We start from the raw sequence: 16,124 nt of genomic DNA on the forward strand, positions 1-16,124 counted from the left end.
TTTTTTTTTTTTTTTTTTTTTTTTTTTTTTTAGCAGTTACCTTCATTTAACACTGGAGGAGAATACAGTATGTCAGAAGGGATAGAAGGCTCCCAGGGGTGGAGTAGGAGGGTGCAAGCCTCTTTGTTACCACTTAGAAGCAGATCCACTAACTCCTGTCCCCCTTCACTTCCTGCACCTCTAGAGCAAGCAGGGAGCTTATGAAGCCTAGGATTTATGTCAATGCAAAGGCAAGGAAAGAGACTTTTAAAGGCTAGTATTTAGGATTTTTAGGAGTCAGTCCCTTTTTAGGTTTTTCTGCCTTGGACTGTAGGACAGGATTCTGAGTTCCTGTGTCTATCTAAACTAATTCTGGCAGTAAGTACCAAAATGTGTTTATAATGTGTTTTTATTTGCACAGCATCCAACTATGTCATGCAAATGCAGGTATAGGCGGTCTAGGTATGGTGAGCTGATCCTTGTTTCTGTTTGTTGCTGCTGGTAACAGCCTGTGATCTCTCTTTAAAGAGCCCAGTGGGCTGAGAAATATGGGGAAATCTGGGTAGTTGATCCTTTCCAAGGTTCTAAGTCACTGCTTAGAGCAGAAGGGGTAACACTATCTTCCCTTTTCTGGTGACAATGGTTGCTGTGGCAACGCTATTAAAGATGAAAGCCACAAAAGAAGGAAGAAACACAGCCCAAGAAGGGAGCAGGGAGGGTTGGGCCTAGAGTTACAGGGTACCTGTTCCCCAATAGTGGCAGCAAAAAAACAGCACCAAACTTGCTACCTTTTGACTCTCTAGGTGCTTGCCACCACAGAGTCTGGCTCTGTCACCCAGGCTGGAGTGTAGTGGCATGATCTTGGCTCACCACACCATCCACCTCCTGGGTTCAAGCAATTCTCCTGCCTCATTCTCCTGAATAGCTGGTATTACAGGTGTCCACCACCATGCCTGGATAATTTTTATATTTTTTGTAGAGACAGGGTTTCACCATGTTGACCAGGCTGGTCTCGAACTCCTGTCCTCAGGTGATCTGCCCGCCTCAGCCTCCCAAAGTGCTGGGATTACAGGCGTGAGCCACCATGCCTGACCAACAATACTATCTTGTGAGGCAAGGAATAAACTTATACAATCATTTTCATGATATAAAAGTGGACTCAATCAAGGAGATATAGTTTGTTTACTCCTGAGCACTAATCTCCTTCACCCTGTGGTGTATAGCTTAAAAAAAGAGATATCTCAGGGTTCCCAGAGGTTTGCAGCCATTCTCAGCACTTTTGGGGAGACATTGGGAAGACAGATTGTGATTTCTAGAGTTTGTTTAGAGGGGAAAAAAGAGCATTTATGAAACTCCTATGATAGCAGAATAAGCCTCCAGGGCCCTTCGAGCAATCTCAGGGATTCTCTTCCTCTTTCAGTTCCACTTAGAGAAGATCTACTCTGTGGCAACTCACTCTCTGATTCTAGTATTTTAACCCTGCAGTACCTCAGCATCTTGACCTAAACCTATTGTTATATTCAACCCCAGGTGATATTACTTTGGAATAATAACTATTTATTGCAATATGTGCTAGGTATTTTACATACATTTCTCTAGCTTCTTTTACCTTTTTTTTTTTTTTTTTTTTTTTTTTTTTTTTTTTTTTTAATTTGAGACTGAGTTTTGCTCTTGTTGCCCAGGCTGGAGTGCAATGGCACAATTCTGCTCACTGCAAACTCTGCCTGCTGGGCTCAAGTGATTCTCCTACTTCAGCCTCCAAAGTAGCTGGGATTATAGGCATGTACCACCACACCTGGATAATTTTGTATTTTTAGTAGAGACAGAGTTTTACCATGTTGGTCAGGCTGGTCTCGAACTCCTGACCTCAAGTGATCCACCCACCTTTGCCTCCCAAAGTGCTGGGATTACAGGCATGGGCCACTGTGCTCTGTCCTTTTACCTTTCAAGGTAGATATTATCTCTCTTCTGCAGATGAGAGATCTGAGCACAGCAAAGCTAAGTAATTTACCAAATGTCACACAGCTAGCAATGGCAGAGCTGATATTTGAACAGATAGTCAATGCAGATCCAGTGTATGAACCCAGATCTGACTGACTCCATCTAGTATGCCGCATTGATGCTCCTAGGAATTTGAAACCTAAGAGAATTTTATTTTTTTCTTTTATCCTCATCCTCTATGTGATGGTAAGGCCTAAGCAAATTTTAATTCACGTAATATTCATTGAGTACCTACTGTTACAAGACATGGGCTTTAGTTATTGCAGGTCTAGACACAAATGGAAAACAGGGACCTTGCTTCAAAGGAAATAAAATCTAGCAGGGTGCTGAGGGTGGGGAAGGGGAGGTAAGACATATTACTGATACTAAGACATATTACCTGTACTTGTAGTACAGGTACTTCTCATGAAGTATATTTCATATTACCTGTACTTGTACAGGTAATATGTCTTATCTGTTACCTGTACTTGCAGTACAGGTAACATGAAATATACTTCATGAGAAGGTCTTTCCTTCATTCTCAGCTCTTTTTCAGGCACATATGTTAAAGTAAAGGAAAGCAATGATCTGGCTTCTGAATCCCTTTTCCATAACCTCTGAACTGACTACAGAATGGAGGCCCTCAACTGACTGAAAACAAATTTGATTTCAGAAATTTAGATGAGATTGCAAATAAAACAGAGAGCTCCCTTCATTTATTTAAAAAAATACTTAGTGTAACTCATGTGTAAAGGATCAATAGGAATTAATGACATAAAAAGGGATAAGGGGCAGGGATAAGGGAACCATATACCAAGGTCCTGAGGTGGGAGGGAACATAGTATGTTCCAGAGATGAGGTTATTGAGATAATCAGAGGCTGCATAATGTAGAGCCTTTTAGGTTGTATTAAGGATTTGGGGCTGGGCATGGTGGCTTATACCTGTAATCCCAGCACTTTGGGAGGCCAAGGCAGGAATACTGCCTGAGCCCAGGAGTTTGAGATCAGCCTGGGCAACATGGCAAAACCCAATGTTTACAAAAGATCCAAATATTAGCTAGGTGTAGTGGTGTGTGTCTGTGGTCCCAGCTACTCAGGAAGCTGAGGCGGTGGGGGGATTGATTGAGCCCAGGAGGCCAAGGTTGCAGTGAGCCAAGATTGTACTACTGCATTCCAGCCCTGGAAACAGAGCAAGACCCTGTCTCAAAAAATAATAAAGGGCTATGCACATTGGCTCATGCCTGTAATCCTAGCACTTTGGGAGGCTGAGGCGGGTAGATCACCAGAGGTCAGGAGCTCGAGACCAGCCTGTCCAACATGGTGAAACCCCATCTCTACTAAAAATACAAAAATTAGCTGGGTGTGGTAGTGGATGCCTGTAATCCCAGCTACTTGAGAGGCTGAGGCAGGAGAATTGCTTGAATCCTGGAGGTGGAGGTTGCAGCGAGCCGAGATTATGCTGCTGCACTCCAGCCTGGACAACAAGAGCAAGATTATGCTATTGCACTCCAGCCTGGACAACAAGAGCAAGATTATGCTATTGCACTCCAGCCTGGGCAACAAGAGTGAAACTCCATCTAAATTGGCATTCCTCAATATTGACAATTCCTATTTTCCTAGACCTACTTCTTTCTTCTCTAATGGTAGTTGGAAAAGAAATTCAGGTTGAGGAAGGCTTTATTTATTTTTTAACTGACATCCTTAAGTAATATATTTATTTACTTCTTAGAGAGGAAAGCTTTATATGTAAGAGTATAGGGAACTGATTGTCAAGATTCCTGAGAAGGAGAAGGGTGATGGGATCTAGCGCTCAGATGGCAGGACAAGACATCATCTCAATGCCGACAAATGCTCTGGGAGGAAGTGGACAGGGCAAGTGTGTGGTGCTTCTCTTTCCTGGAAGTGGGAGGAAATGAAAAGGGTAGATACTCCTGGGGAAAGTATTAGGGAAAGGGGGAATGTTATTGTGTCATGTTCCTCTCTGTAATCTCAAAGCCTAAAGAAAAAAGGATCCTTAAGCCGATAAGACTTTCCCTTTCCTTCTTCCCCATGGGAAGGGAGAATCCACAGCTTTGAGCTGCAGAGGAAACAAAAGAGTACTCATGGGGGAATTGACAGCGTCACCAAGATGATGGAATGGAACATTGGTACACAACAGGCTCAGAGCCAAGGAGAAAATAAATATAGAAATGTAGGCAAGGAAAGAAACTAGAAGCCTCTGGGGAGAATAAATTAGGGAAAAGAGTTGATGGGCCTCACAGTTGCTAATTAGTGTTTGGTATCTATTGAAAAGTGAGAAGCATTTAGTCCCAGCTTGTGGGGTGCGGGTTGCTCACGCCTGTAATCTCGGCACTTTGGGAGGCCAAGGTTGGAGTATTGCTTGAGTGAGAATATGTTTTAAAAGCAAACAAACCAAAAATCCCATTTAGTCCTGTGTGGGCAGTGAGGCTGAACTGAACCAACCCCCAAGCTCACTAGAAACTTGGAATAACAGGCTTGAATGACAGTAACGGAGTCACTTGAAATGGAAGGCAGTAGGATGATCCTACACATGGAATACTCAGACTCTGAAGGGCTGGGTTGTGGCTCCGTGAGTAAAGAACACATACGTAAACTATGGCTGTCCTCCAGGAGTCAGCCTCGTGTGTCAGGAGACCCACTGAGAAACATTAAGATGAAAAACGGAATCAGGGTGGTTAGATCAATGAGCAGAAATCTGAGTGACAGGCATGGTCTGGGATCAGGTTGTCAAATATTAATAACATGTAAAATTGCTCCATAATGGCAGGACTGAACCCTGTTTCCCAAGTTCCTTGTGGAGTGTGCATGAAGATAGTGTTGTACACGCATGCACATACACACCCATACATGCCCATGCGTTTGATTGGACATTGAGAAAGAGCGTAGTATAATGATCAAGAGCATGGACTCTAGAGCCAGACTGCCTGGGTTCAAATCCTAGCTTTGTGGCTTGTTTGGTCTATGACTTTGGGCAAGATAACCTCTCAACTTCAATTTCCTTCTCTGTGGAATAGAAATAATAATTATACCCTATTTTATAGGTCTGCTATAATTATTCAATGTGTTAGTGTTTGTAGAGTGCTCAGAAAAGTAGCTGGCACATATAATTGCTCACATATATAAAGTAAGGTGACATTCTGAAATCCTTGCTTTCTTCCAGTTCCCCTAGATGGGTCCTATAAGGAGAAGGAAGGATTTGCTAAACCATTTCATTCTTGTTGTTTCTGGTCAGAAAAGCTCAGTATTGAAAGGAGTAGAAGGCTGGGTATGGTGGCTCACTCGGGTAATCCCAGCACTTTGGGAGGCCAAGGTGGGTGGATCACCTGAGGTCAGGAGTTCGGGACCAGCCTGGCTAACATGGTGAACACTTCCCTCTACTAAAAATACAAAAATTAACTGGGAGTGGTGGCACATGCCTGTAGTCCTAGCTGCTCGGGAGGCTGAGTTAGGAGAATCACTTGAACTCGGGAGGTGGAGGTTGCAGTGAACTGAGATTGCACCATTGCACTCCAGCCTGCACGACAAGAGCAAAACTCCATCTAAAAAAAAAAAAAAAAGGAGTAGAGGAACACCTGAGAGGTTTGTGATCCATACCTGGCTAGAATGAGGGGCTGAAAATTGCTGGCCTGTTACAGTTCTTGCAGTTTGGCCTCACTCCTCTGGAGGTATGAGTTTTTGTAAGAAACAGTAGAGTATATGGTTTCTAGTTCACCCAGAGTGGCCCTCCATGCCTCCTTTGTTTATGTGAAGTATGGTTAGTCGGATGGCTTGCAATGCATATACCAGAGGACCTTAATTCTTCTAAAATTGCTGTGATTCTGGAAGATAATCATGAGGATTGAGGCAGAGGCCAGGGACTAATAAAGGACTGAGCACCATATAGAGGGTGGGAGCAGGCAACTTGTGATCTAACTGCCCCCACCCCTAACCTCAGCAAATCACAAATAACTAAATCCAGAAGAGTATCTAGAGTGGCTATTTTGAGAGCTGGCTAGAGAGAGAGGAGGAAGAAGGGCAGGAGATAAAAGCCCCTGTACCCTTTTCAGCAGAAGGCGAGAGGGAGATATCAAGGGGCATTGTGAGGAATAGGAGTTTTCTTCTCCTTACAGCATCCTTTTCTGGTTTCCCAAGTGGAGACCCCCATTTTTAGATTATTATCTCTCATAAATTCAACCTAAATGGAGCTGGAAACCCTAGGGATGGGGGGACCAGATGGCAGCTGAGCCACTGCTCCATTCCAGCACCAGTGATCTCAGGAGGGGATGGGGAGGGGAAGCAGCTGGCAGGGCAGAGGGAAAGTGGCAGCCTGTGTGGTTTAGTTCTGACACATATTCCTGCTTAGGATTCCCAAGGTCTGCTGATATAAGAAGGAACATAGAGGAAACAGCCACCTGAGGGAAGATATTTAGAGTCAGTGTCCAGATTTTCCTTCAGAGAGGAGGGGTTGGGGTGAGAGAAAAGCTCTGATGGATTAAGGGAACAGGCTTAGAGTCAGACATAGGGATAATGGCTAAATCGTGGATCAGAGTCTGAAATTTACTGGCAAAAGAGCATAGGCTTTGAGCTCAGAAATTATGAGACTATAGAATTTGCCTCTTAACCTATGACCCTCTCATCTGGACAGTTGCTGTTATCAGATTAACTGCACACTCCATCCAGGTCATACTTTTTTTTTTTNTTTTTTGAGACAAAGTCTCACTTTGTTACCCAGGCTGGAGTGCAGTGGTGCGATCTCAGCTCACTACAACCTCCGCCTCCCCAGGTCAAATAATTCTCCTGCCTCAGCCTCCCCAGTATCTGGGATTACAGTTGCCCGCCACCATGCCCAGCTAATTTTGTGTTTTTGGTAGAGATGAGGTTTCGCCATCTTGACCAGGCTCGTCTTGGACTCCTGACCTCAAATGATCAGCCTGCCTCAGCCTCTCAAAGTGCTGGGATTATAGACGTGAGCCACAGTGCCTGGCCAGGTCATACTTTTACAGTTTGGATAAACCTCTTGTGATGACAGTATTCCTGTAGGAGGTGTCATCTCAGTAACTACTAGGACATTTTATTGATTATGTACAAAATTAAGAAAAGAAAAACATTTGACCACAGAGAGATTATGGGGAGAGAAAGAGTAACAACTGGGCCAGTCTCCTATGCCTCAGGAACAGTCCTTCCTCACATGGAATCTTTCTTTTGGTCAAAGGGGAACAAGCGGAATTCCATAGGGTTTCAAGAACATCTTTATGTATGTTCTTCCAGATTTTTAAATGAAAATGTATATGAGCCTCGCACGGTGGCTCATTCCTGTAATCCCAGCTCTTTGGGAGGCCGAGACAGGAGGATTGCTTGAGTCCAGGAGTTTGAAACCAGCCTGGGAAGCATAGCAAGACCCAGTCTCTACAAAAAATACAAAAATTAGCCAGGTGTAGTGGGGTGACTGTAGTCCCAACTACTTTTGAGGCTGAAGTGGGAGGATCGCTGGAGCCCGAGAGATTGAAGCTGCAGTCAGCCATGATTTTGCCACTGCACTTCAGGCTTGGTGACAGAGCAAGACCTTATCTCTTAAAAAAAAAAAAAAAAAGGGAAATGTATATATGTACATAGACAAACATATTTATCTTACACAAAATTTGGACCATATAATTTATAACCTAGTTTGAAGAACTTCCCCATGTCAAGTACAATATTGCATTAGCATTTTTAATAATTTTTGTTCTAAATGATTTTCTCCTTCTTTCCTCCTAATGTTTTATTGGAACGATTTACCAGAATTGAAAGAATAGTTCAAGCCAGGTGCAGTGGCATTACACCTATTATCTCAGCTATTTAGGAGGCTGAGGAGGAAGAATTGCTTGAGTCCACCAGTCTGAGACTGGCCTGGACAGTATAGTGAGACCCTGTTTCAAACAAATAATTAGAGTTAATAAATGAATTCAGCAAAGTTTTTGGATACAAGATCAATATATAAAAATTAGTGGTGTCTCCAAACACTGTCAATGAAAACTCCAAAAAAGGAAATTAAAGCAATTCCTTAAGGAAATAAAACATAGTTTAATACATGTCCATATGTCTTCCACTTAGATTCAGTATTGTTAGCATATTAGCATATTTGTGTCAGCATGTGACAATATTTGGTCTTATGGAGACAGTACAGCCTGTTGGTTAGGGGTATAGAGTCGGTCTACCTGGGTGCCAAACCCAGGTCCACTGTTTTCTATTGCGTGATTTGACTTGGACAAGTTCCTTAACATCTCTCTAAGCCTGTTTTCTTCAACTATAAAATAGGGTGCCATCTTTTTAGAGATTTCAGAGGATTAGATGGGATAATGTTTGACATATAATAAACAATAAATATTATTTGGGTCCTTCTCTAAAATCATTTAGCCTGGAAAATAGAAACAGTATCTTGATTAGTTTCACCTTAAATTCATGGCCATTAACTCTCAATGTGCCCTTTGTGCTATCTGGTAAGCGTGCTACATCTTCAGGATCTTGTTGTGTTGCCCAGGCTGGTCTTAGACCCCTGGGCTTAAGTGATCCTCCTGCCTCATCCTATATCTTACCAGTTCACTCACTCTCTTACTTTCTTAGATAATCCTTTCACTCATTCTCCTCTTTCCTTAAACATTTAATACTTCCTGTGCTTTCTTCACTCTCAGCTGATACCTGTCTTTCTTGTTTCATTGAGACAATGGAAACAATCAGAAGAAAACTTCTATACATTTCTACATCTGCTACCTTTCCTGCATCTATGCCTTCATTCCTATATTGTAGGTAAACTGTCTATATACCTATCTAAGGGCAACCCCTCCACTTATGCACCAGATCTATTTCCTCTTGCTGGTTCAAGACATCATTCCGGTAATTGTCCCCTCTCCTGCATCATCAGCTTTTTTCTTCCTTACTAAATTGTTTCCATCAGCATTTAAAATCTCCCATGTGACCAAACCCTCTCATAACCCCACATTCATCTCCAACTAATGTCCAATTTCTCTACTATCCTTTAAAGAAAGTCTCTTTGATAGAGCTCTCTCTGCTCAAAAATATATGGGCAGATCCAACTTATTTTAATACTTCCTATTATCTTCATCACTACCACCCTAATCCAAGCCCCATCATCTTGCTTGTTTGTACCACTGCAAGACCCCCCTGCCACGACTTTTCTTTTTCAAGATAGAGTCGTGCTCTGTCACCCAGGCTGAAATGCAGTGGCAGGTTGCTGACTGCAACCTCCACCTCCTGGGTTCATGCAATTCTCCTCCCTCAGTCTCCTGAGTAGCTGGGATTACAGGCACGCACCACCATACCCAGCTAATTTTTGTATTTTTAGTAGAGACAGAGTTTAACCATGTTGGTAAGGCTAGTGTTGAACTCCTTACCTTGTGATCCACCCACCTTGGCCTCCCAAAATGCTGGGATTACAGGCATGAGCCACCACACCTAGCTGCAAGACCCTCTTAATTGTTTTCCCTGGTTTCTCTCTTGCTCCTCTATTTTCTTTCTTTTTTCTTTTCTTTCTTTTTTTTTCTTTCTTTCTTTCTTTCTTTCATAAAGATGGGGTCTCGCTATGTTACCTGGGCTGGTCATGAACTCCTGGGCTCAAGTGCTCCTCCTACCTCAGCTTCCCAAAGTATTGGGATTATAGGCATGAGCCACCATACCCAGCCAGTCTTTTTTCTATGCATCTGTCAGAACAATCCTTTAAAAATATGACAGACCATGTTTTCCTCTGCCCCAAAATGTATAATGCCCTTTTTATCAACTTAGAAAAAAATCTAAATTCTTTGCCCTGTTTTAAAGACACATATTCTGGCTATCTACCTAACCTTATTTCTTATATCCTCTCCCTTACATAGCTTCAGCCATGATAGTCTCCCTTTCTCTTTCCTCTACCCTTCCAATTCTCTCACTCTGTTACTCAGGCTGGAAGTGCAGTGGCATAATCTCAGCTCACTGCAACCTCCGCCTTCCAAGCTCAAGTGATCCTCCCACCTCAGCCTCCTAAGTAGCTGGGGCCACAAGTGCACGCCACCATGTTTGGTTAGTTTTTGTAGAGATTGTATTTCACCTTGTTACCCAGGCTAGTCTTGAACTCTTGGACCCAAGCAATCCACCCACCTTGGCCTCCCCAAGTGCTGAGATTACAGCCGTGAGCCACTGTAGCTGGCCCATGATGGGGTTTTTGGTTTTTTTTTTTTTTCTCTTCCTTGAGCATATAGGCACAAACCTGCTTCAGGGACTTTCCACTGATATTTCATCTGCCCAGAGGATCTTTTCCCAGACATTTACATAGTTTGTTCTTATATATCATTAAAGCCTCTACTCAAATGTCAGTCTTCAGAGAGACTTGACTACTCTGCTTTATTTTCTTTTATGATATTTTGCTAACTGATGTATTTGTTGAATGAGTGCAGGGACTTTCTTTTGCTCACTGCTGTATGCCCAATGCCTAGAATAATACTTGGCATGTGATTAGGCACCGACATACTTGTTGAATGTATTTTTTTGCTTTTATACCGCTTTAGCATATAGAACAGTGCTGAACACAAGTAAGTGCTTGATAAGTATTGAAATAGGGTGAAAACAGCATAATCTACAGAACATAAATTGGATTCCATCAGCTTCGTAAAGCAGAACCCTTATATCTGGCAGTCATTCAACAAAGGTTTACATCTCTAAAATGGTGGGAGGGTAATCCTAAATATTCCACCAAGCTGTTCCAAGAATTAGATGAGAAAACCTTTATGAAAGCACTCAGTTTGTGTATTTTGTTAAATATAAAGTACTCAAAATTTTGAAGTGAATAAACAGGCTCCAAAGATACCAAGCTCAGGAGTGACTCTGTCTGCAGATGAAGCATATTTTGAGACCGATGAATGTCCAGATGAAGTAGTCTTATTAATATGATTCTGAGGAAGGAGAATTACTTGTTTTTTGTTTTTTGTTTTTTTTTTTTTTTTTTTTTTTTTTTTTTTTTTTTTTAAAGAGCTAGGGTCTTTCTATGTCTTGCCAGACTGGCCTTGAAGTCCTGGGCTCAAGGGATCCTCCCGAGTAGCTGAGACTACAGCTGTATGCCACTGTACCTGACCTTACTATTATGTTTAATTTAACTTTCCATCTGAACAGGGAACCTAGAAAAAAGCATACATATCACCTGATTAGTCTCACTTCAAATTCATGATCTCCTGCCTTATAAGGGGCCTTAATGTCCCCAGCAACCCTATCACTGTTCCCTAGTCCATTTACTCTCCTAGATTAGTATTTTATACCTTCTTTCTACCTTCCTTTAATACCTCTTTCTTCCTTCTCTTGGATGATGACTTTGTTACACATTTTACTTCAAAAAATAAAAACAATTAAGGAGACCCTCCAAATGTTCCCTGTGCTTACACCTGGGTCCCTAAGTGCTGCCTTCCCTCCAGTTCCTGTGGGTATCCTAGTCTGGCTCCTATTCAAGGCCAGCCACCTACTGATGCATTAGATTTCATCCCCTCTCTCCTATTCCAGTAATGATCCTCTTTCTCTCCTACAGTTTTGACTTGCCTACTGGATCATTTCCATAAGAACACAAACATTTTGTAATTCTGTCATCTTAGATCTTGTGACCCCCATATCCACCAAATGTTATACTCCCATCTCTGTTTTTGGAATTATGTCTATATTTGCTGTTGCAATTTCTCTCTTCCTTTGTCCTCTTGAGCCCATTACAATCATTCCCTCCTCTTGCTCCCGTCCTTCATGGAAACTTCTCTTATCAATGCCACCAGTGATCTCCCCACAGCAAAACTCAATGGTCAATCCTGTTCTCATCTTACTTGGCTTGCCTGCAGAATTAGACATAGGCATTCTCTACTCCCTGAAATGTTTTCTTCACATGGCTTCTACATTACTGTAATCTCTTGGCTTTTCTCCTACCTGGCTCTTCTCTATCGTGTTGATTTTTCTTCATTTCTGCAATTCTGATCAGTGGGATGCCTTAGGATTTGATCCTCTTCTCTACCTGGACTCACTTTCTTGATGATCCCATTCAGTCTCATGGCTTTAAAAGCTATCCATATACCAATAGCTCCCTAATTTATATCTGTAGCCCATGACCTTCTTTTTTAACTCAAATATTCAATTGTTTATAAAAGCATTTTTCTTGGATAATTAATAGTCATCTCAAACTTGTTAAAAATAAGCTCCTTATCCTCCCCCTAAAACCTCCTCTCCCTTTTTTCTACATCTCAGGAAATGGCAACTCTATTTTTTTCAGATTATCAGGCCAAAATTTGGAATCATCCTTGACCTTTCTGTTTCTCACAATGCCATTTTTTGAATCAACAAATCATATTGGTTATAGCTGGAAAATATACCTAGGATCCAATCATTTACCATCTTCACTGCCACCATGCTGATTCAAGCTACCATCGTTTCTTGCTTGGTTTTCTGCAATACCCTCTTAATGGACTTTTCTGCCTCCTTTCTCATTTCCCTTTTATGCAAATCAGAGGTCACCAGTGACTTCTTATCTCACTTGTAGTAACAGTCAAACTCCTTAAAAAGACTTCTAAAGCCCTACATAATCTGCTTCCACTCCCAGTTAACTATGTTCTCATCTCCATTAATCTTTCCTCCTTCGTCTCTCCACTCCAGTTATGCTGGTCTGCTATTCCGCAAACAGACTAGTCACACTTCCAACCCAGAACGCTTGAAAACTCCAGCCAGATATCTATGAGCCTTACTTCCTCATCTTCTTCAGCTCTTTGGTCAAATGCTGCTTTTCAGAGAAGCTTTTCCTGACTACTCTGTGTAAAACTGTATTCTTCGATTTCCACCCCAGTACTTACTACCTCCTTTCCTTCCCTTTTCTCCATAGCACTTATCATCATAGTAGTCATTTTGTGTGCTTTATTTATTTGTCTCTGTATATACTGGAATGTAAGCTCCATGAGGGCAGAATTTCTTTGTTTTGTCCTCTACACTTTCTAGCATCAATAAATCTTTGTTGAATAAATTTTGGTGACTTTTTGTCTGGTCTCTGATCTCCAGACTCACTTCTTCAAAAGACTAAGGGAATGCACCTGGTAATAGGAGGGCTTGAGAGTATATAAGAGGTCTAAGGTGATGGCACCTTCAAAATACTTCCATGAATATCTAATATTTTGATATTCTGATTTTTTTCTAGCTTAATACCGAAACATCTCCAGCAACCAACCAGGCAGCTGGCCCAGAGGAAAAAGGTGAGTAGGGTTGGGCTAGGCTGTTTATAGAGCAGATAACTGTAGAGACATGAAGACAAGTAGAAAGAGTCTGGAATTTCCTAAAGTCAGGCATGAAAGGAATAAGAACATGGGTAAGTGAAACAAAGGACTAGGTTAGAACTATAGTACTGTATCTACAGACTTCCTTCTATTTTCCCTAGTAAGTAAACCTATAGTATTTACTCTTTGATTTTAGAAACTGGGTCTGGAGTGTTGGGGGAGAGGGGTACAAGGTAAGAAGAAACTTATCAAAAGTCCCAGCATTATCTCCATCAGAAATTGAGGGAAAGCTGAGGAAAGTGAGTGTGCTTTGGGACTTGAACTGTACGATTTATGAATAAGTGATAAAAGAAGACATTTGTTATTTGTTTCAAGAGTAGCAGAACTCCTCTAAGTAACTATAGCTAATTCCCAGCCTAAGTACCTTGACTCAAACTTCTAGAGGAATTATGAGGCATTCATAGTCCTAGCAAAAATTGGGGGACCCCACAGAGCCTGGTACAAAATGGACCTCACCCCACTGTATTGGGGGCCTGGAGTAAGGGGCTGGAGCAGGTCACGTTAACTCATTAATGAGTCTCCCAACTACCTGCAGGAAAAGCTGGCAATGCCAAGAAGGCGGAGGAGGAGGAGGAGATTGACATTGATCTGACAGCACCAGAAACAGAGAAGGCTGCCCTTGCTATTCAGGGCAAGTTTCGGCGATTTCAGAAAAGGAAAAAGGATCCCAGCTCCTGAATGGCCAGCCTTGCCCTTCACCTTCACCCTGGCCCCTTTTCTCCCCTTCTTCACAGCCCTGACTCCTGTGCATCTTTGTCCCTTGTCCCTCCAGCCTTTCCTTGAGGCAAGTTCAACCCTTATATATTCTTGTATCTGGCCCCCTTAAGCCATCACAGAAGCAGAGGCACAAAAGAGGTGGAGAAGATGAAGACTTCAATCAGCAGCCACTTGTCTAAGGGTAGAACAATTTCTTCTTGGGATAAGGTTCTTTGATCAGTAGCGATGCCTGCCCTGTAGAGTTGAACAAGAGGCTCTGAGGCTGAGAGAGCTCCCCAACTACAATGTGAGAAGCGGGGGAAGGCCTTCAAAGTAGGGTACCTGAGGGTGGGACATATGCACTGTTCTGCTAGTTACAGCATTTACACTTCAGGTAACATTTTTTTTCCCTTTCAGATCCTTCTGCACCAACTCCAACTTCCCCTCCCAGGATCTAAGCCACAGTGGGGATGGGGGCCTCCCTTTCTCCCTAAGCAGACCTCAATCCAGCAGTTTACCACGTAGTGCATGCTAAATAGATTAGTTCCAAGGAAGGGAGACTGGAATGGTGGTGTCAAGGAAAAGGCTCCTTCTTCATCTAGTCTAGGACCATAAGGGGCAGAAGCAGAAGAGGTTCCAGGGCCACAGGCAGGGGAATGAGAAGTAGGGTAGATATAGGGAGGAAAGAAAACAGTGAAGAAGGGGGGCTGGGCATGGTGGCTCACACCTGTAATCCCAGCACTTTGGGAGACTGAGTTGGGTGGATCACCTGAGGTGGGGAGTTCGAGACCAGCCTGACCAACATGAAGAAACTCCATCTCTACTAAAAATACAAAGTTAGCTGGGCATAGTGGTACATGCCTGTAATCCCAGCTACTCAGGAGGCTGAGCAGGAGAATTGTTTGAACCCAGGAAGTGGAGGTTGCGGTGAGCTGAGATCGTGCCACTGCACTCCAGCCTGGGCAACAAGAGCAAAACTCCATCTCAAAAAAAAAAAAAAAAAAAAATGAAGGAGGGGAAATCTCTGAAACACGTTACTGCTGGGAAAAGGGTACTACATGAAGGATTCTTGGGGCTTTGCTAACCTGCCTGGCTCTATTTCCCGTCTAGCCATCCCCAGAGACCATACAAACCAAGTGACTCCTGTAGTTCCCATTTGCCCCACCGTGGATTGGAGTCAGGGCAAAAATGGAATAGCCACTCTGTGATTTTAGCATGTTTAATAATTACAACAATAAACCTCCCCCTCCCATCCACAAATGGGGTCATTTAACCTCTACTAATGTTTTTTCTTGGGAGGAATGTGAATGTAAGCCTGAGGGGCCTCAGGGAGTGGGGTGGAACAACTGCATTGATTGTGTGGTGGCTCGAGAAACTAACACTGCCTGAGCAATTTTCAGACTGAAGCCAACCCTGCCTTCCCCCACCCCTACTGACCTTGCCCTCACCTTGATTTGCCGCCCACATTGTCTCTGTGTTGCTGTCACCGCCCCCAGGGTGCACCTGCAAGAGTCCTCATCTTCCCCTTCTCCTTCCAGCTGACTGCGTGCTAGGTACACATCCCTCTGAAAACAAACTTAGTCTTTTTTGCTCCAGATTCCCAAATGACCTATCTTAGATTTCCTTCTTGCTTTGTCTTCTTACCACATTCTCCCCTCCCCTCCCACTGTTTATCAAATGCAAGGGAAGGAAAAGACTCTGCTGGTCACTAGAGAGCACCACTGTTACACTAAAATTTTAAACCACGAGTTACATAAAATGATGGCTTTTAAGTAGCTTACATTGCTGAAAAATTACCTCTATACACTAAAACCAGAAGCAAAATGCTTAAAGATTGAGCAAAGAATGATCTGTTTTTGCCACTCCCTTCTCTCTTTTTTTTTTTCCCTTTTCAATTGTTGTAAAACAAAAATTTTCCATCTTAACCATCTTGAAGTACAGTTTAGTGGCATCAAATACATTCAGTAATACTGTGTAACTATCATGACTATCCATCTCTGTAACTCTTTTCACCTTGTAAAACAAACTCTACATCTATACCCTTTAGACAATAACTCTCCATCTCCTCTCTTCCCAGCCTCTGGCAACCATCATTCTACTTATCTGAGTCCCCTTCTTCATATTTAAGACCATTGATGGTGGTCTTTGGTCCCTTCT

General features: G+C 42.6%; 1 protein-coding gene across 1 annotated transcript in view; it reads left to right on the plus strand.

The window, feature by feature from the left end:
- The window catches only part of PCP4L1 (Purkinje cell protein 4 like 1), a 26,921-nt gene extending 12,628 nt beyond the window's left edge, over positions 1 to 14,293 (plus strand). The window contains exons 2-3 of the mRNA XM_017515105.2: positions 13,136 to 13,190; positions 13,807 to 14,293. Coding sequence (XP_017370594.1) covers positions 13,136 to 13,190; positions 13,807 to 13,949 — 198 coding nt within the window. The 3' untranslated portion in view covers positions 13,950 to 14,293. The remainder of the gene's footprint in view (positions 1 to 13,135; positions 13,191 to 13,806) is intronic.
- The last annotated feature ends 1,831 nt before the right edge of the window (positions 14,294 to 16,124 follow it).

The sequence above is a fragment of the Cebus imitator genome, unplaced genomic scaffold, assembly GCF_001604975.1.
Source record: "Cebus imitator isolate Cc_AM_T3 unplaced genomic scaffold, Cebus_imitator-1.0 Scaffold541, whole genome shotgun sequence".
Lineage (NCBI taxonomy): Eukaryota > Metazoa > Chordata > Mammalia > Primates > Cebidae > Cebus > Cebus imitator.